At 36.3% G+C, this 21309-nt stretch overlaps 1 protein-coding gene across 1 annotated transcript in view; it reads left to right on the forward strand.

Moving 5' to 3' along the window:
- LOC150084459 (cell adhesion molecule Dscam1-like) overlaps positions 1–21309 on the forward strand; it is a 643445-nt gene that overhangs the window by 576957 nt on the left and 45179 nt on the right. Inside the window, exons 21-22 of the mRNA XM_090376243.1 lie at positions 5121–5285; positions 7116–7309. Coding sequence (XP_090232369.1) covers positions 5121–5285; positions 7116–7309 — 359 coding nt within the window. The remainder of the gene's footprint in view (positions 1–5120; positions 5286–7115; positions 7310–21309) is intronic.

Genomic DNA, 21309 nt, shown 5'->3' on the forward strand with positions numbered 1-21309 from the left:
TTTAAGAAATTACCGTTCATCAAAAGTAAAGATTTACCACCTGAACAATTACATTTGACTTTTCCGAATAATGGCGCTGAATCATTTGTTACAAGATTATGAAATGTACAGCAATACAATATCCTTAGAAGTCTATTTGAAATCAAGGTTACATTTCATAAAATAAACTCAGTATTTTTGTAATTGGTTTTGTTTATAGAAATAACTAGTAAGAATGGCTCTCAAAATATCGAAAAAACATGTTTGACCATAATAATCACAATGTTGTTCACCGTTCCTACACATCTGAAATTGAAATGTCTATTTTAAAATATCTTTGTTCGTGGGCCCTCGAGCCAAGCATAATAATTATAATCGCAACCGTACTAAATCCTTTTGTAAAGAACTAAATCCGACGTTTGTACCGGTGTAATTAAGGTCTTTCATACCTTGAGGATCATCATTCTCGGGAGAGCGCTGCATGGTTCCTCTCCTCCCCGGGAACTCCATTTTTTCATATGGAAAACAAACCATAAAATATATATATATTGTTTGACATAAATTTGACATAATATATATACTGACATAAATTTTGTCACTACCGACAAATTGTAATAAAAATGTATTAAGAATATAATAAAAATAAAATACGGAAGATTATTAAAAATATCAATGAAAATATATACAGACAAATGATAAAAGCGATAAAAATACTAAAACCCATAAAAACAAAATATACACTAAGAAACTTTAACAATTTAAATGCCCCTTTATCAACTCAGATGACATGCATCAATATATTCCACAACATATATGAATGTGCTAACAAAGTAATGCAGATCGTGAACAGTGAGGGAAAATGACAGAACAGCCGTCAGACACTGCAGAAGTAGGCCGACGAATATTTTCCAGGTTGTAGTCTCGCCATCTTTCATAAAGCTGCGAAATAATCGCTTCCATAATAGCTGTATGCAAGTTCCACGATTGCGATTAATGTCAGAACCCGCTACAGCTATATGGAGCGCTTCCAACCAGGACTGATGAAAAGAATCATGTGCATAGCCCAAAATTCCAACATTAGAACGTGATTTACAATTAGTGCTGCTCACACCAACACTACGTGGGTTTCAATTAACGTGCTGCTCAAGACGTTAATTGTAACCCACGATTCTATGTTGAAATTTTGGACGCGCACATTTCTTTTCATCGCTCCTGGTCGGAAGCGCTCCATATAGCTATGGCTGGTTCCAACATTAATCGCATTTGTGGAACCCGCTTACAACCAAGGAAGAATTAACTATGGGGACACTAATTAAAAACTTTAATTCCACAATGATAAAGGTCTTCCAGACAAATGCACAACTGGCCAGAACGGTGGCCGACCAGGTCAGAGTAAAAGCAGAGGAGGAAAATGCAGACATTGTACTACTCCAGGAGCCATATGTACATAAAAAGCTGGTCAGGGGCTATCCGCTGCACTTCAAAATTATCCAGACAGATGAGGATACCCCGTGGGCGGCCATATTGATCAGAAATCAGAACATCACGGCCACTAGGATCACGCAGTTCTGCACGACCTGGGCCGCATGCGCACACCTTATCACAGCCCTGGGCGCCTTCTTACGTGGTGGCGCTATACTGCCGACCAAGAGAAGAAATAACCTTCGCAATAAACTACTTACAACGACTTTTGGATACACTGCCTAACCAAAAAATTATCATCGGCGCGGATGTCAACTGCCATTCGCCAGCATGGCATAGTACTACACCAGACAGATGAGGTACCAGAAACGACCAACTTCTGGAGGACTTCCTCATGGGCTCCCAATTTACTGTTCTAAACCAGCTACATCATCTGCCAACCTATTGTAATGCCTTGTAGGAGGCCACGATCGACATCTCTCTGGCATCAAGAAACCTTGCTGGGTTCCTGAGTGATTTTGGAGGGTCGAAGATTCGTGGACCACTTCGGACCACTGGGTCATAACGTACAAGATAACAAGAATCCTAACAAGAACACCAATAGCCAAGCACATGATAAATATATACGCTATCACTAGTGCCAACTGGGAGCTCTTCAGAAACCTACTGAATGAAGCGGTGGAACGCAATCCTGGAAGCTTAGACCCGCAAGCCGATCGGGACGTACTGCCAGATAAGACAACTAAAATAATCACAGATATAAGCAACGAAGCTATCAAAAAGAAGAACCCGAAACCTGCAGCCATCCCCTGGTGGACTCCGGAAATCAGTGCCCTTCGCAAAGTGGTAACCAAAAGAAGAAAGGAGTTTCAACGATCGCGCAGGACGTGACCAGAAGCTGAAGTGGAAACCGTCAGGCAACATTATAGGGAAGCCACAAACCGATACACGGACGCCATTCGGAAAAGTAAGGAACGAACTTGGGAACGCTTAGTGACAACAACTGGAAATGATGACCCTTGGGGAACAGTCTACAGGGTTATTACCAACAAACTCCCTAGGGGGGAGGTAGTGACTACCACACGAACCCCACAAGGTCAAATGACAACCTGGGAACAATCGGTGGACAATATCTTGAATTCCATATTCAAGGAACCGACGGTCCCAACTCGACAGGAACAAAATCATCTTTGTCAAGAAAACCGGAACTACAACACGCAAATCATGGAGCTCCCCCTTCACCATGGAGGAGCTCAGTGCTGCTACCACCCGGATAAGAAACAGAAAATGTCCTGGCCATTTTGATGAACCCGAAATACTTAAAAAAGTAATAGAATATACACCACAACTTCTATTGTTCCTGTTCAACAGATGCCTAGAGGTAGGGAAATTCCCAATAAAATAGAAAACGGCCAACATCAAACTTATTATCAAGAGTCTGACTAAGAAATCAGAGTGCCCGAAATCCTACAGGCACATCGCACTTCTTTCAGTAGTTAGCAAATTGTTTGAAAAGCTACTGCACAAACGAATCCTCCAGCACTACGAAGCAGGTGGCCTCCTAGCTGGGAATCATTTGGATTTAAACCGGGATCATCCACAACAGAAGCCCTCAGAAACCTAATTAACAAGGTCAAAAAATTGGGACAAGTATTTCCTCGTAATATCGATTGACTTTGCCGGGGCGTTCGTGACTGATTGGAGGGTCAAAGATTCGTGGACCACTTCGGACCACTGGGTCATAACCTACAAGATAACAAGAGTCCTAACAAGAACACCACTAGTGTTCTTGTTAGGACCCTTGATTATAGTCGAACAACCACATTAACCCCTCCTGACTTTTTCTAAACTTAAGAAGAGTCCCCCGTTTTTTTTTTTTTTTTTTTTTTTTTTTTAGGTCTCAGCCACCGAAATCTCAGGAAATTAGGTGGCAGGACCTGCCAGAGTATATATAAGCTATTGGGTTCCTGGTCTGCCTCCACAGGGCGTAAGTGGGGCACCGTTTGGCCCCAGTTGGAGTTCAGCGGCTAAACGACCAGATGAACAACGGTACACGACACTAAACAATCCAAGACCCACACACTTTTAAATCTCTATCATTTTCAGCGTACTGTAACACACCACAATATAAACTACGCGGAGATGGGGGAAACCCCTGGTGCCGCTTGACCCTAAACACACTTACACTTACTTACACCCAATTATAGAAGCGGTTATTTCGCAGCATGATCATCGCCATCGTTATAGGATCATCCTATACCGTGGCAGATGTACGTCAGCCTATTTCTGCAAAGTCTGAAGGCTGAAGTCCGTGTTTTCTTCACCATTCATGAGGTGCATTGGTTTGTTATCGCATGCGTATATGTTGAGCCTCTGTGGAAAGTATTGAAGTATATCATACTACTTAATAGGCGCATCATTCTGAAGGCTTCTAATGTACATTTTGTTCTTATCACTTGTGTCATTTTTCTGTGTGTGTATATATAATTAATTATATATTTAATTTTGAAAGCCTATATATATATATATATATATATATATATATATATATATATAATTAAATGGCGTTAAAATTCTAAATTCTATTAGGAGCGTTCCTTCTACAGTACCCTCTTCTTAACTACCTCTGCTCCCATTTTTCTTTTGTATTGTTTCATTGGTTTGGTTTATTTCGCTCTACTGGTTTGCCATGCTACCGGCATACATTTTATTCTAGTTTATTTTAGGCAACATATGGTGGAATATGCATATTTGCTGCTATCAGTATTTGCATTACTAATTTTTATTTTTATCTTTATTTTCCTTCTTATTATATTTTCATTTTAATTTGTTAAATTTTAGATTATATACAATTTTTAGAATGAAAACTTTTAAGTGACTTTCAATTAAAATTTGTTACAACAGCAACCGTGTGTCAGCGGAAACTTTTATTCTACACCGCCATTTTATCTTTAAAATATACATTTTCGTGAAGTAAAAGACCATTTGCTGTGGTCAATAACAAGTGAAACCTGTAGATGACCCAATTGCTTTAGCATATAAGGTCTCTTCTCAGCTGCATGCGGAATACAGTGAAGTAACTCGACTTGAGCTGACACCCAGGTCCTTTGTACTAGTTGTTGTAAGTGTCTCTCCGACTTCAGATTATAATATCAGTGACTTGACAAGACTAATCCACTGACGAAGGAATTTTTATTTACGCAACCTTTGACTAATTTCCATCACTTGGAGGTACTCAATCGCTCTGGTACTACACCTCTAAACGCAAAATATCTTCTAACAGGAACAAAGCGCTGTTCTTTTAACAGGGACAAAGCCGGGTTCTCAGGGAATTTGCCATAAATATTAGTCGACCCTGCATGACATGTTGGGGTTAAAAATAGATGATATATCGGTCCAAACCTTAAGGCTGAACCATATCACTTGTACCACGCTAAAACTTTTAACGAAACATTAAAAAAAAATAAAATAAAACCAACGAATAAAAACGCCGTTTGAAATGAAGCTATTAACACCATAATAACTCATCTGCTGATACTGGCTGGTGTGAAGAACAGGTTTTTTAATGTGGTAACAGTGAACTGTGAAATGTAACTGGAATGTTGAAATAAAGGAGATAATGATTGGTATAGTTAGATTTGATGATATTCAAGACAGGAAAATTCAAATTTTCTGATGTTTGATTATTTTATTCTTCACCTCAATTTCTTTTATTTCAGAGTCATTCACTACAGCACCTGTAAGTGAGAGCGTGAATGTTCCCTTCTATCTTGATCTGAACATAGTTTTACCAGCTGTGGTATCCATGGCCGTTGTAATAGCATTAATAATTCTAGTCTGCATTATTATCCACAGACGACAGTCTTCCGAGAGCTCTCACAGTGGTAAGTGTTTTCATCCACACGAAATATATTTTGTTCATTGAGTAATTTAATTCAAATGTAAAAACAGATGTAAACGGTTTGCAGATTTTAATAATTAACAATTCATCTTTTATTTTTTGTACGCAGCAATTTAATTATGTTAATTTGTAGTATAGAAATTATCATTAAAATCTGGGAGAGATTTATAATGAAAAATAAAGGAAGAATGATTTGAATAACTTTCACATTTGTTTCAACATTTTTCTTTCTGTTAAAAATGTAATAATTCGACGTTACGAGTACTCTTTATCTTCTTTCTATCACAGTTTTTATTCATCTTTCATACCTAGTTGCAAACTAAATTAATAATTCAGTGTCCTACCGTGAAATAGTAATTACTTTTGTGCGTGTAATTTTATTAACAGTGATTACATATGTAGTGAGAATTTTTGATTATGAATCACCGATTTTTGTGTATGACGAACGTTAGCATTAATGGATGTTATAAATTTAGATGCATTAGAATTAGTGAACAATACCTTTCTTATTTTTAACCACTGTTTTCTTAAATGATTTAATTTTTCATCCGAGTATTTTTTCTGTTTTTATAATATTCGCACTTCTTTTCTTTTAAAGAACTCTTTAAACAAGAATATTTCTTTCAAAGAAGTGCTAAAATCAATTGAACGCACATTTGGAATGAAAGCGAATGAAAATTACAATAATTTTACCATTCTTTGGTAATTTGGTTACCAATGCGCATAACAAGTTGAAACAAATATGATATGAAAGCAGCTGACTTTTTGGCTCACATGGCCATAGTTGCCGATGCGCCTAATAAATCCCCAAACAAACAAATAACATCTGACTTTTGAAATAACAAAAATCTACGCTTCATTTGATAATAATAAATATAAAAATATATAAACACGCAATTGCTTTTTACAATGCGAGTTATGAAGGGGTAGTGCTGGTAATGGGTTTATTACACTTATATTTTTCACTTAAATTCTCTGATTGTTCATCTACAACACCTACAACCCACACAAATCTCGCAATACGCTGATCAGTATGAAAGCGAAACAGTGAAAACTAGATATGCATTTGTCACAGTCGGCCTCAACAAGACGAGCTACCCAACACCTCATTACAGCAACCTCTAACTTGGGTAAAAATAAATAATAATATATACGAAATAAGAACAACAGAGATTCTACATAATTCAAATCTAAATTATTAATGTCTGAGATTAAGAGTTTGCGTAAAATATTGAGAAATTATCCTCTCCGAACAGTCATTCAAATATAACGCTTAATGCAAGCTTAGTATGAGAAACACGAGATAAACAATTCAGAAGAGATTTTCATTTTAGAAAGAGGGAATAAAATGCGTAATGCATTTTATTCCCTGTGTTTAGCTTGTTACTAGCATTTTTTTTCTTGAAATTTTTCAAAAATAAAAAGAATTTAAATTTATTCCATCGCCGATCTATTTCCTTCATGAAATAGGATTTGGGTGGTGAACGAAAACTGCCCCTCCAACGATATTAGAATGAAATTGATTTTTCGCACCGTCTGGTGTCTGCATGAAAAGCTGGTAAGATAAGAAAATTTTAAACCTCATTTCAATTTCGAATTGTGTTGATTTCAATTTTTCAAACACGTCAAAAGCATTACACGACACAAAAGATCCTAACACGAAAGAACGAACATAGCATTTATTATTTTTCTCATACTATGAATTTTATATTTTATGCTCTCCTTAAATAATACCTTTCAACTTAGATGTAGTTTCTTTGCATAAAGAAAAGAAATTGGAAGTATCGCACACCTTATAACTTACTTTCGATAGGCGGTTCCGTATATGGCGGAAGAAAAAGTCACATACAGGAGACGATGGCAATGGCCGAGATGGAAAAAAGTTCTATAAAGAAGAAGACGACAGCAGCAAATGCTAACATCGACTCCTCCTATTATCCTACGCCCTATGCAACTACTCGACTTGCTGCAGAGGAACAAAAGGCTGCTGAAGCCTCTTACAGGCAGGTGGGTGTTCCTCGCACTTTTCTTTGCTAAAGTGTAATTAATCATTATAATCAATCTCGGCCACAGTCTGCTTTTGAACGCAACTTCATAGTGGAAGCACCTTAATTAAATTTGGAGTTATCAGAGCTGTTATAAAAAATAATATCATCACACTTTCCGAAAGAGAATAAAAGAAATACATGATGTACGAGATTTTTCTAGCTCTCTTCTATACCTACGGAAGCCATTCTTTACCGAATATAATTATTTAAAAGTACACTTATTGTTATGGCCATTTCCTTCATCCAATTTCAAGGGCACAGGTATATATTATTAATTACTTAGCGGATTATTGTTTAGGTTACTATATGCACTACTATATTGGCCCTTTATTTGTCACAAACAACACTTATGGAAGAATTGTAATTAAGAAATATTCATTCTGCACTGTTTGCCAAAAATATATGATGCTGAAATGAATGCAGCAATTTGCTTTGAGACCTTTTTAACCTAACGTTTAAGTCCTCTTAGTGATCACACGCTGTGCAAGTACGAATATGGTTTAAATGGACGTCTTTAATTGTTAAAAGTAAGTAGTTTTTACAAACAAAAACTGGTTAAAACTGGATACTTGTTAACATATCATTAAAGTAATTCAAGACTTTGATGCTTGATACAAAATAAATTATTATTAATCAAAGTATCTGAAGAAATCACACGAATCTTTTTCCAATAATGATATTTGATCATTTGTTTCAAGCTGGAGAAAAGGATAGACACTATAATATTCGTAGAAGCATATATTTTAGACAAACTTTACATTTCTAAAAATATAAATCCGATGTTTTTGCAATTTCAACTGGCAATGAGGTCAGCAGAGTGATTATAATCAATGTCCCTCAACACCATGTGATAAGAACCTATGATCTCCAACTCTTCCGGAACAATGGTAGGCTTTTTTATATCCCTTGATCGAGTCAGTCAGTCTGGGATGAGGGCTACGTAATTCCTCTCCTCTGAAACAGGCCAAATGACCATAAAATATGTCATTTACAGACTTGATATTCTGACTCCTTATGGTCTTCCTTTCTTGGGAGTAAATGCGATAGAAAAAAATTGTTTCACCTGAAGATATGCAGTTCTTAGTGAGAGAAAGATTGTAACTTGAACTAAAAATTATGTTACAAAAGCATTCTTCTATCAGAGGAAAATATACTCTGCATTAAAATATATACTTTCGTAAAGTACAAACTATCTATTGTAGACAATAATTCTGCATAATAAACAAGATGTTTATGCCTGTTTAAGTATTCCCATTCCAAACAAGATAGATTTATTTAATTTCACCTGAAGTTAAATTTTATTTATTCCTTAGAATTATATAATGATTGCTAAAGAACAACGTTCTGTGTAACATGTTGTTAAAACCCGTTTTAAATAATTAAACAGTCTTCCCTGTGTTTCTCTTGATAATTATCATTATACCAGCTATTGTGAAAGTATCCTTGCTATTAGATGTAATTCATTAAAATAGAAATTGCAGAACCAGTGAGAAATATTTAGTTGTAACGCTACTTGTTATCTTAATGATAGGGAAGAAGTTACTCTTAATATCCCCGTTATTTGGAAAGTTTTGTTAAGGTGCATCAAACTTAAATAGCAGACTTAAATGCAATTTAATCAGATTGACTTACAAATTTCCTTAAAGACACTGTTGATAATCTAGTTCAGGATATAAATAGTCTTATTATTAAATGCCAGTACACTGGAATATCCGTGAATAGTTTATTCCTAAATTATCACCTATGCAAAACAGCAAATGTTTCCTCAGATACTTACTTCATTGATCTAAAGAAAATTAAATAAACCACTCTAGTAACAAGTGATCAAAACATTCTGCCCATTACATATGCGTAATTTACTTTCGTCGAAATCTGTTAAATTACTCATGTTTTAATACGCATTTAATACGTAAATTCCATATTCATGTTCTTTTATTAGTTTATGTTAAATCTGAATTGCAGTATTTTGAAGGTGTTGTTTTTGCGTTATTAGATTTTTGGGCCTGATTTGTTTTGCTTCTTATCAACGAGCAAGCATTCAGTGGTTTAATCAAATGATTTTGTATGGAAATTTCTGTAGTTTTTGTTGCAGTTTTTATCTTTACTTAACTATAAAACAGTTTACGCAAGTCACGAATGAAGTGAAAGCAGCACTTTAAAAGTTATAAGGTAGCTGAAGATAAGGAATTGTTTCATTACCACTTCACCCAGAATAGGTCGGTATCGCAACAAACAACAAGTCTGTAATTCAAGTGAGTTATGAATTATGAAAATTCTAATAACCTCCAAAAGCGGCACTGATTATCTAAGTGATACTAGTCACAGTTCCTCATAGTGACTCCGAAGTGTCGTTGTAAAAATCTTTGAAAATTTTAAACTTCAGTTAATTCAAAATTCAGTTAATCTTTTCAGTTATATAACAAATGACTAACTCAGAGGAAAAGGAATGTCACCAGCACCCCTTATTCTTTACTTTCTGTGCTTGAAATCTATTCTTTTGTAATTAATTAACATTCTGACTCCAACTTTTGGTGCCGCTTTTCGCTCCTCATGATACCAGGGAGAAAAAGCAACTCTTCAAGTACCCCCTAATATGGGAGGGAAAGTAACTCTCCCACTGCCAAAAAGAGTATGTACTGAGTACCACTTATATAACACCTCTGGGCCAGGAAAGTCTCAAAACTAAGATGACAATACCAGCAGCACAGCTAAAAGACTGATAATTGAAGACAAAGATATTGATATTAGAATTAAAATGTGCATGTATGCGGAATTTTTCCTGTATTTATTAAAAGAATACCTAGAATCACTGTCCTCCCCACACCGGGTGGAAAAGACACGAGTTCGTGTCCCGTCTATGTGAAGCATTTTTGTAGTCCTTTTTCACAACGTGGCTGAGTTAGTTTTATTCTCGAAAACTCTGAGTTTTTTTTTTTTTTTCATCCACCAAACAGAAAATCGACCATCAAAAGCACGCAATTTACAGACAGTATACACGGAGCAATATGACCTTAGCCATATTGCTCCATTGCTGTTTTTACTCTGTAACAACAACAACAAATAAGGTGCAACAAGGAAATACCTCCTTAGTTATCTCTCAACTGATATTTCCCTGACTGCATTATTTCTGTTACCCTCACTTGTCTCGTCAACCTCCTTTGGCCTCTCGCATTAACCAACTGTCTTATATTCAGATGGTTAAAAATCTAAAAATAAAGTACGAAGTGCTGCATTCCTCACAGTTGTCACGCTATCACACCACCTTCCAAATGAATATGGTATATACAGCAGAACCGTTAGAAAAGTTTACACTCTTTACTTCTTTGCAGTCTTTGGAAAAAACCTTCTGACTCCTGGAACCCAGTTCTCGATCATATTCAGAATATTTAAGTGTACTTGGTAACAAGGAAAACGCTCGATTATGTTCAATTTGTAGGTAATTAGGCAAAGAATTATCGGACCATGCAGCCAAATCAGTGAAATATTGTAATACTAACAATTTTCAGGTTACAAACCAGTAACCCAAAATGGTTACTAAAAGCAGTGGAAAAATATCCGGCGCAGGTAAGATAACAATAAACTATTCAAAATAAAATCTGGATTACAATCATAGCCCACCAACTACAGAACATGTAGACAGAGGTCATCTTGGCCATTCTTTCAAAAAGAAAACCATCCACTATCTAGAAATATAAATAGAGGCCTAACAATCATACACAAACAGTCTGAGAGACAAACCCACTTACAATCAAATTCCACATAAGCGAGATAGCGACATTCGAGCTGATTTTAATTTTTTCAGTTAATAAACCATTATCATTTGAAGAGTAAATAATTTAATAACAGACATAATGCAAGGGAATAGCAGTACTATACCTTCCACTTTCTGAAATCAAACATCCTGAGAAAAGTACGGGTCGCTGTCTTAAATATAGGTGATGACCCATAAATCCACAAAAACAAACCATAATCCAGAGGCAGGCTACCATCTCTAGGCGAATTAAGCAAATTGTGATAGTTTCTCGGTGCCGTCTGCACTTATCTGTATAGGTCTGTGGTAGCGGGTGCACAGATGGAGGATATCTTACCAGTGGACGTTTAAAAATAAGGTGGTTAACATTACAGAATCCATTTTACGGAGTCACAATTTGTATTAAGTAATGTTACAGTGTACCAGTATAATAAAAAAAAAATGTTTTAACACTATTTTATATCAGATAATACTTTCTTTTCTTTTTTTACTTCATTTTCTGAAGCCAAATTCATCTAAGTTTTATCAAACACAGATATACGCGACATAAGGTGAGATGAATTACTCCAAAGAAATTAAGAAAATTCATTAATTGAAATTAACATAACCTTAACTACCAGGCGGGGAGTTGATATTTTCTTATAGTAATATTTGTAGACTGATGATCCTTTAAATAGCCAAGAAAAAACATAAAGTACTAATGAATAGCTTCTGCACAATAATGCTCAGAATGCAATTAAATTTGGGACTAAACGAGCAATTAAATGGCTGTTATATATATATATATATATATATATATATATATATATATATATATATATATAGAATATCATTAGAAAAAGTAAATCAATCCAATAATAAGAATACCATCAAGGACTTATGAAAACGCAAAAAAAAAAAAAAAAAAAAAAAAAAAAATTATTATTATTATTATCGCTTTTTACCGACAATCTAGATGACTTCAACTGGGGCCAACCACCCAGAATGAAGGCAAAAAACGATAAGAAGTTCTCTGTTTCTGTGATGATCAATATATGCTAAGTAATTTAAATCTAAACCAAATATAAACCAGTATAGGCCGAACATAAATCGAATATAAATAAATCGAATGAAGATAATTAATTAAGAAAAGTTTTTGAAATATTAGAATCAAAGGTAAGAAATATAAGTAAAATATAAAAATGTAAGCATATATTAATCATCGTTGACCCGACAGAGAACGTAATTTAAGGATTAAAACAAGATTAAATATATAATACATACCACATTTGACCGTATCTAGGACATAATGTAATAGTCGTCAAAATAATATGTGGTGCCCCCTATGTGATGGATACGGTAAAAATAAATAATTAAATTAAATTAACGCAAAGAGAAACATGCAGATAGTAAGAAGAAAAACTAAAGGAGTAGGAAAAATAGAACCTGAACTCCACAAAGGCGAAAAATAGTGGTATAGATAAGAAATAGTTTCTCCTACGTCCTCGGATTGCCCTAATAATTTCGGAGAAATAAAAATAAAGAGTGTAGGACAGCTTAAAGGCATTACAAGATATAAGTTGTGGCTCGGGTATGCATACCCGAGCCACAACTTATATCTTGTAATGCCTTTAAGCTGTCCTACACTCTTTATTTTTATTTCTCCGAAATTATTAGGGCAATCCGAGGACGTAGGAGAAACTATTTCTTATCTATACCACTATTTTTCGCCTTTGTGGAGTTCAGGTTCTATTTTTCCTACTCCTTTAGTTTTTCTTCTTACTATCTGCATGTTTCTCTTTGCGTTAATTTAATTTAATTATTTATTTTTACCGTATCCATCACATAGGGGGCACCACATATTATTTTGACGACTATTACATTATGTCCTAGATACGGTCAAATGTGGTATGTATTATATATTTAATCTTGTTTTAATCCTTAAATTACGTTCTCTGTCGGGTCAACGATGATTAATATATGCTTACATTTTTATATTTTACTTATATTTCTTACCTTTGATTCTAATATTTCAAAAACTTTTCTTAATTAATTATCTTCATTCGATTTATTTATATTCGATTTATGTTCGGCCTATACTGGTTTATATTTGGTTTAGATTTAAATTACTTAGCATATATTGATCATCACAGAAACAGAGAACTTCTTATCGTTTTTTGCCTTCATTCTGGGTGGTTGGCCCCAGTTGAAGTCATCTAGATTGTCGGTAAAAAGCGATAATAATAATAATAATTTTTTTTTTTTTTTTTTTTTTTTTTTTTTTTGCGTTTTCATAAGTCCTTGATGGTATTCTTATTATTGGATTGATTTACTTTTTCTAATGATATTCTGTAGACATTGTGGGTGTATTGCATGATTGCTTGCAACTGCATTAACCCATAAATGTTAGTTATTGTCTTTTAACTTTCTTGCTTTGCTTTATTTTTTGCTTTCCTTTTATCATTAATATAACTATTAATATATATATATATATATATATACACACACACACACACACACACACACACTGCCCTACCATTAAGATCTGCACACCGGCTTTAGACAAAAAAGAGCTTTTAGTGTATCATTTAATATTTTGTGCTGAAAACATTTGCTTTTATGACGACCTTCAATCTTCGCCGCGTACTCTCAACCAGCTTTTTATAAGTGTCAGGTGATATGTTCTTCCACTCGGCATTAACGCAGCCACCAGTTCGGCCTTGTTCTTTGGGCAATCTCCACGTGCACATACTCGACGATCCAATGCATCCCAAAGATGCTCGATAGGGTTCAGATCAATACTCTGGGCTGTCCAATCCAACTTTTCCACACCCATGTCCTGAAACCACTCTGTTACGACCCGAGCAGTATGGTATGACGCGTTGACTTGCTGATACAAGTATGAGCCTTCCCCGAAGTATTGACATAATGTTGGAAGTGCATAACTGTCCTGGTATTGCACAGCATTCATGGTTTTGTCGATAACGACTAATGAGCCCAAGCCAAATCATGAAAGGAGTCCCATACCATGATACTGCATCCACCAAATTTCATTGTTGTGAGGACACAATCGGGAAGGAACTGTGCCCCTGGCATTCGCCACACCGAGGAACGGCCATCAGACTGGTAGAGTGCGAACCTCGACTCGTCTGTACATAGGACTGTTTTCCACTGCTCTACAGTCCGGGATTCGCGCTCCTTACACCATGTTAATCGGCATCTAGCATTTGTTGAGGTGATCAATTCTATTGATCGTGTCATCTTGCATTCCCACTTTTGCAATTACCTTGTCGAAGCCCAGTGTGCATATTTATAGCAGGTTCTGTAACGTGTTGCATGCATAGGCATATTTCATCATCCATGGTGGGATGTTCGGGTATTAATGGTAGGGCAGCGTTTACGTGGAAATCAATTTGGATATAAACTTTGCAGAATCATTATAAACTCTGCCTTTTTCTCCTAGTTATTTTTGACATTTTTGACAATAAATTAACACACACACACACACACACACACACACACACACACACACACACACACACACACACACACACACACACACAATGCACGTGACTGTATTGCTTTTCAACTAAAACTTCACCCTCAGATAATCCTAATTTGTTTACATCTACAAATCCTGTAGAGGTTAGAATTATTCAAACATTAATTGTTTTGATACTTGACAATTTTTGATAAAAGGTGTTTTTTAAGAAATTATTGACAGCATTGTTTAAATACTCAATATGCTCATTTTACCCAGAAAAGTTCATCATTCTTATTATAAAATAATACAATAAGTTTAAATTCCTTCAGATTTAGCGAATTTTTGCTTAGAAAAAAAATAGCCTAGAGTTTCAAAAATGCAGAAACTAGCAGAAATATCAATGGATGAAATCACATGAGAGGGCTATCCGTCTCTTGAGAACACTAAGTTATAACTGAAGAATACAGAAACGCTTCTGCACAATAGCTGCGGATCATCTGCGATTGCTAGAGGACAGAGGAAGTGATGAATTACAAAGATTCGGGACATTCGTCCTGTGTGATGTTTAAGCGAAAATGACACGCATTATTCCGCTGACAGAGAATCGTCATGAATTATAGTTTCTCCTAAATCCGAGGTGCGACATTTGGAAACCGAAATCGTCCATCGATTCGCAGAACCAGTTGTGGCGAAAAATGTATAAAAAGAAAACTAAAAAAGCAATCTTTTAGCAAATCGAAAAGATGGGAATAAAAAGGCAGAATAACATGATTTAAGCATTTCCTTTCTTGTTTTTTTTTTCGTAAAATCGCTCGTCCTAAAGAATGTTGTTTAAAATTCAAATGCTTTTTCTAGCTTTGACTATTTTATTTTTACATAATGTTTTCATATTAAGTGAGAGTTTGCTATATTAAGTTGGAAAAATGTCATTTCATGAACACTCCAAAAAGATTTAAGCTGAAAAAAATTAAACTTTGAACATATAATCAGAAAAAAAGAGACGACGAATTGAAATTATTATATAAATTTAGTAACGAAAACTTTAAGATTTTAAGATAAAAAGAGGAATATTACATCAATATACATTGCGTTAGTGATGTATCTAATGATCATAATCCAATTTGTTACATTAGCACATTTCAGGTTCATTTTTTATACCTGAAATTAGACGTTAAGTTAAGTCAAATCATAACTACTTATAATGTTCAGTATGTTCTTATAAATTTCTGTGAATTCCTTAAATCAAGAGTAAATCAAAAATGCGTTGATATAATCTACCTATCCCTACAAGTTATTGTCTGTTATCTGCAAATTATGCCCATTTTCACATCAGTCTTGAGAATACTTGTAAATGAAGTGTACCGAGGAACCTGGTGTCAATGCTTCAGCACCAAATTTTGGAGTTGAGTCAGTTTAAATACTTAAAACTTACAATACCAAAACCTGTACACTGATGATTATAAACAAATAAAGCAATATCATTATTCGAATCAACCGGCAGCTATTATACTTGTTTAATTTATATTTTAAAATCTAAAAAGTTTGATTATACTTATTTAATTCTAGCAAACGTAATAATTTGCAGCAAATGTTATTTAACATCAACGATGATGTAGTAGAACATAACAGTTTGTAGACGTGCTTTTAAATGTTATATTAATTTTAAACGATCTATTCTATTAGTTTATATATTTTTATGATTCTGTTGTTTAATTTTTCTGATTTGCTCACAGCAATATATGGAGAGGAGAATTAACCTGAATTACCTGAATTTAAATTATCTACCGCTTATCCTTTTTTATATCACTTTCTGATTATTTACACTATCATGGGGTAGTGATTATAATTTAGAGTTACCGAATGGAGTACAGCGTATGTTAATTTATTAAAAAACTGAATGATAACATGAAACAGTTGCATTATCTCCAAAAACTTTGTAACAATGGCGTATGGCGCCATTGTTATAAACTCATGCATTGATACTCCGCAAATTTTGAAAAAATATCCACTGTCGTACCAGTTCTACTGTTATGGAGTTTTATAGAAATAAACACTAACACAAAACACGCAAAATATTCATAAAGTATAAAACACAAAAGGATCATTTTTATTGAAGTAGTCGAGTGGTCATTGCGGAGTGCGACAGCAGCAAATGCATTTAAGCTGACCGTGGTTCTAATCCCACGGCAATGATTGTATGCTTGTCAAAATGACTACTTGTAAATTCCTGACTTTGTAGTTAGGCTGGAGGTGTAATCAGAAATTGCCTGAAACATGTTAGAATGAAATGCATCAACCTTAATTTTAATCTTCCTCGCACCATCGGTGAACTCGCTCACAGTAACAGTCCCGGCATCCATTTCTCGAGAGTAGTCGTTGTGGCTACAGTTCTCGACCTTCTTTAATGGGCCTGTGCTAATTAAAAGATGCTATTTCCTTCAAGCAGTTCCCTCAGTAAAGTTTTGACCTTTCTCGCAGTCTATGAATCAATCACACCATTCCAATACAATAGCGAATAACAAAACGTTGCTCACTCTTCAATATTCCATTATAATGCTCAGAAAACGGTCAATACAAACAGCAAGTAAATTAAGGTAGTTTTCCAATTCATTTAAAATTCTACATCACAGACTTCACTTGGCACATTATTGCCTCAGACGCCGATACGCCCATAAAACCCTTAAACTGACAAACGTCACAGACATATCCAGTTACAATGTAGGCCATAAAGTGAGAAAGGTGTTGATATAAACCAATATGAATAAGTAATCTGTTGTACACACGACCCTTTAAAACAAATATACACCGATGACCCAAAGTATTATTACCAGCGAGTCGTTATACAAATCGAAACAACTGAAGGTGAACTACGGCGCTTGTGAGGAGCGGGACACTGTATAAAAATCACCTGATACTGAGCTCCGTTAATCAGTGTTATTCTTGTTCTTCATATCGGAAAGGCAGCGGACTTAGCGAATTTGACAAAGGCCAAATTGTAATGGCTAGACGACTGGGTCAGAGCATATCCGAAACGTCTCGGCTGGTGGGATGCTCATGGTCAGCCGTGGTTAGTACCTACTGAAAGTGGTCCGAGGAGGTGAAACCCACAAACCGCCAGCGAGGTGTTGGACGACTACAGCTCATCGATGCTCGAGGTGAGCGAAGGCTCTCCCGGATGGTACGTGGCAACAGAATGGCAACTGTGTCCCAACTCGCCGATAATTGGAATGCTAGTAACGGGATTAATGTGTCACAAAATACAGTACATCGAATCCTGCTGAAAATGGGGCTGCGTAGCCGCAGGCCACTCCGAGTGCCCATGCTAACCACGATTCAGGGACGACAGCCCTACAATGGGCAGACGAGCATCGAAACTGGACCTTGAGTGATTGGAAGGAAGTCGTCCGATCAGAGCAATCACGTGTCCTGTTGCACCATGTGGACGTCCGTGTACGTGTGCGTCGTTTACCTGGGGAAGTGATGGCGCCTGGATGCACCGTCGGACGAAAACAAGAAGGTGGCGGCGGTGTCATGCTTTGGGCGATGTTCTGCTGGGATACCCTGTGTCCAGTCATCCATGCGCTGGGAACTCTGCTCTGGCGGCTAAATGGCCAGAGGAACAACGATACACGACATCACACACCTCAAGATCCATATACTTTTAAATTTCTAGCCTTTACAGTGAACTGTATCACACCACAGTGTAAACTACGCGGAGGTGGGGGAACCCCTCGTGCCGTTTGACCCTAAACACACTTTACCTAAACATCATACCTGGTTTGCCTCCACGAGGCCAAGTGTGGGCATCGGTGGGACTCAGTAGAGGTCCAGAGGCTAAACGGCCAGATGAACAACACTACACATATACAAAATCCACACACTTTTAAATCTCTGGCCTCGCCATTGAACTGGTACACCTACAATGAAAGCAACGCGGAGATGGGGGAAACTTCCTGGTGCCGTTATACATCAATACACTTTACACTTACCTAAACATCAGTCTGCACGTGTAGCACAGTGGTATCGTCACCGTCCTCCCCACACCGGGTGGAAAAGGCCCGCGTTCGAATACCGTCGATGACGCGAGAAACTTTAATGGGCTTGTTTCATACCGTGGTTGAGTTAGTCAGTCTCAGGCGTAGATAGCAAGGTTTTTTTTCAACTGGGGTTTTTCCTCTAGTAAAACAGACGAATCGATCATAGAAGGCATGCAATTTGTAGACATAAGACACACAGCTCGGCAGATGAATTTAATTATTCGGGTGGCCTAAAAATAGTTTTTTTTTTTTTGTTACCAAACATCACTGCTGAACAGGTAGCCCTTTCATGGCAACAGTCTTCTCCCTGGCGGTGCCGTCTTTCAGCAAGATAATGCGCCATGCCACACCGCCCGGATTGTTCGAGACCGGTTCGAGGAAAATGAGAAAGATTTCCATGGTCTCCAAATTCCCCAAACATCTATCCCATCGAGCATCTATGGTTTGTGTTGGAACAGCAACTGCGATCTGCGACATCTCAACCACGGACCTTACAAGAGTTAAATGATCTGTTGGTTACGTGTTGGTACCAGATACCACAAAACACATTTAGAAATCTTGTAGCGTCTGTGCCCTCGCCGGATACGAGTTGGTCTTCGTATCCGGCGAGGTTATTGGTCCTCCACGTGCAACCTGCACCTGAACGTGGAGAACTAACATCATATTAGGTAGGCGGTCACAATGTTTTGGCTTATCGGTGTAAAAGATGCATTCTAATGAAAAAAAAAAAAAAAAAAATATATATATATATATATATATATATATATATATATATATATATACACACAAAGTAATGGAGCCAGCGTACATGATGTGCTAGAGCATGAGGTAATTTACATTAGTGAATAAGACAAGCACACGAGGTACATTCCAGAAAAGGTATACTTTATGGATGGAATTTTATCTGGAAATTACACAGCTGATCTGAAACTCTATTGTATCTATAATAATAATAATAATAATAATAATACAGTAATAAGAATAAAAACACCTGTCATTTTGAAATAAACGTAAGCTGTTAATGTTGCAGCAAGAGTTAGAATTCGATGCAGCTAAGTGCAGATATTCCCAGTAATATCGAATATGCTAGTCAGCTTTTTTGGAACTGATTTTGATCCAGAGAGAGATGAAGTCCAAGGCTGTTCACACTAGCTGATCCCTGTTGATGAAGTTATTTTAGCAAGATACAGTTTTAAAAGTAGATTAAAATCTCGCAGACGATTCATGGTTGAAGATGTGGTGTAGAAACTAAGAAAAACAGATATTGCCAGTAGCAATATTATGCAGAAGCTTTGGTTCATAATTCTTTTCCTTGCTTTCCGAGGTTTCAGTTTGAAATTGTGATAAAGGACAGAGTAAAACTTCCTATTATAAAAAAATGGCCCTCGAAAAGTCAGGTATGAATTAACCTCCTTTGTTCCATTTACAGCTGACGTTTGCAATTCATTCTGTACGGATTCCATATCTTTGAGCAGAAACCCAGTAGGGGAAGGACTAAACTTTGAAGATAAAAACGATGAAACTTAGGTCTCCAAATAGATAACTGTTTCTTTTAATGAGTCCTGTTCAGGTTATAAGCCTGACTGACAATATGTGAGACATACTGTATGTCTCGAAGCTGTAATTGCTTGTGAAGGCAATTCCGAGATGCTTAGTTTGGGAAATTTATTAATGAGATTTTCACTGACTTTATAATTACGTTTTATATAATGCTTTCTCCATGGTGGCTCGAATGATAAGCGATTTAAAAAAAAATGTCGTCTAGGGCTAGTGCTACCTTTTTAAAACTCTTTCTTCGCTTGCAACGTTACTGGTGATCGTTCTCAACCTTACTGCTACCACGCTGGCAACGTTATTGCTACCCTGCTAGAAACTCGCTGCTCTCTTTTCTAATCACTTAATCACTGATCACTGATTGGTACTACTCCTGCTTCCACGTGGCGGGGCCGGTAATTTGGGAGAAGAAAGTCCCTCTGACATGCCAAATTGAAAAGCTGGACTGCGATGAATATCCACCACTAGTCATCAGGCTTTTAACATGCTGACACTCGCAGAATGGGACATGACTTCAGTCTTTCGAAAAGAATGAGAAAGAATTCGAACAAATCAGAACTACCAGCCTTTCTGAAAATGCATTCCTTTTCGACTCAGTCGATATGAGGAACGACTCCGTATATGTGGGATACAGAACCAGGCACTTCAAAGGTGACCTGATTGAGCTATATAAGGATGCGAGAGGGTCAGTAAAATGAATGAAGGCGGAATTTTCAGTTATAGAGAATTCCAGAACTCGTGGGCATAAATTCAAATTACAGAGGAAGGGGTTTAGACTAGATCGTAGGAAGTTTTCTTTTCGGCAGCGAGCCATTAATTGCTGGAATAGGTTACCTTCACAGGCAGTTGAGGCTGATAGTTTGAAGAAATTGAAACTCATCTGGATAGTTTCCAATGTGACAAGGGAAGTAAATGATTTGTGTTTACTTATCTACTCATTTATGTTTTTTATTGCCAGTGCAGCAAAAGCCGGTGACTTCCTTGCATTCTGTGGCTATTACTATCTTACTACATCTTGCCGTTCACAAAATATTCATACTATCGAAAGACAACTGTAACTTTCCATAAATTACTTAGAGACATGGACAGTGCCGAATGGATATCATTTATCAGAATAATAAACAGTTTCAAATCACTTCTGCAAAAAACCTAAG

This window comes from Mastigoproctus giganteus, chromosome 6 (genome assembly GCF_048544385.1).
Source record: "Mastigoproctus giganteus isolate SK-2022 chromosome 6, ASM4854438v1, whole genome shotgun sequence".
Taxonomy (NCBI): Eukaryota; Metazoa; Arthropoda; class Arachnida; order Uropygi; family Thelyphonidae; genus Mastigoproctus; species Mastigoproctus giganteus.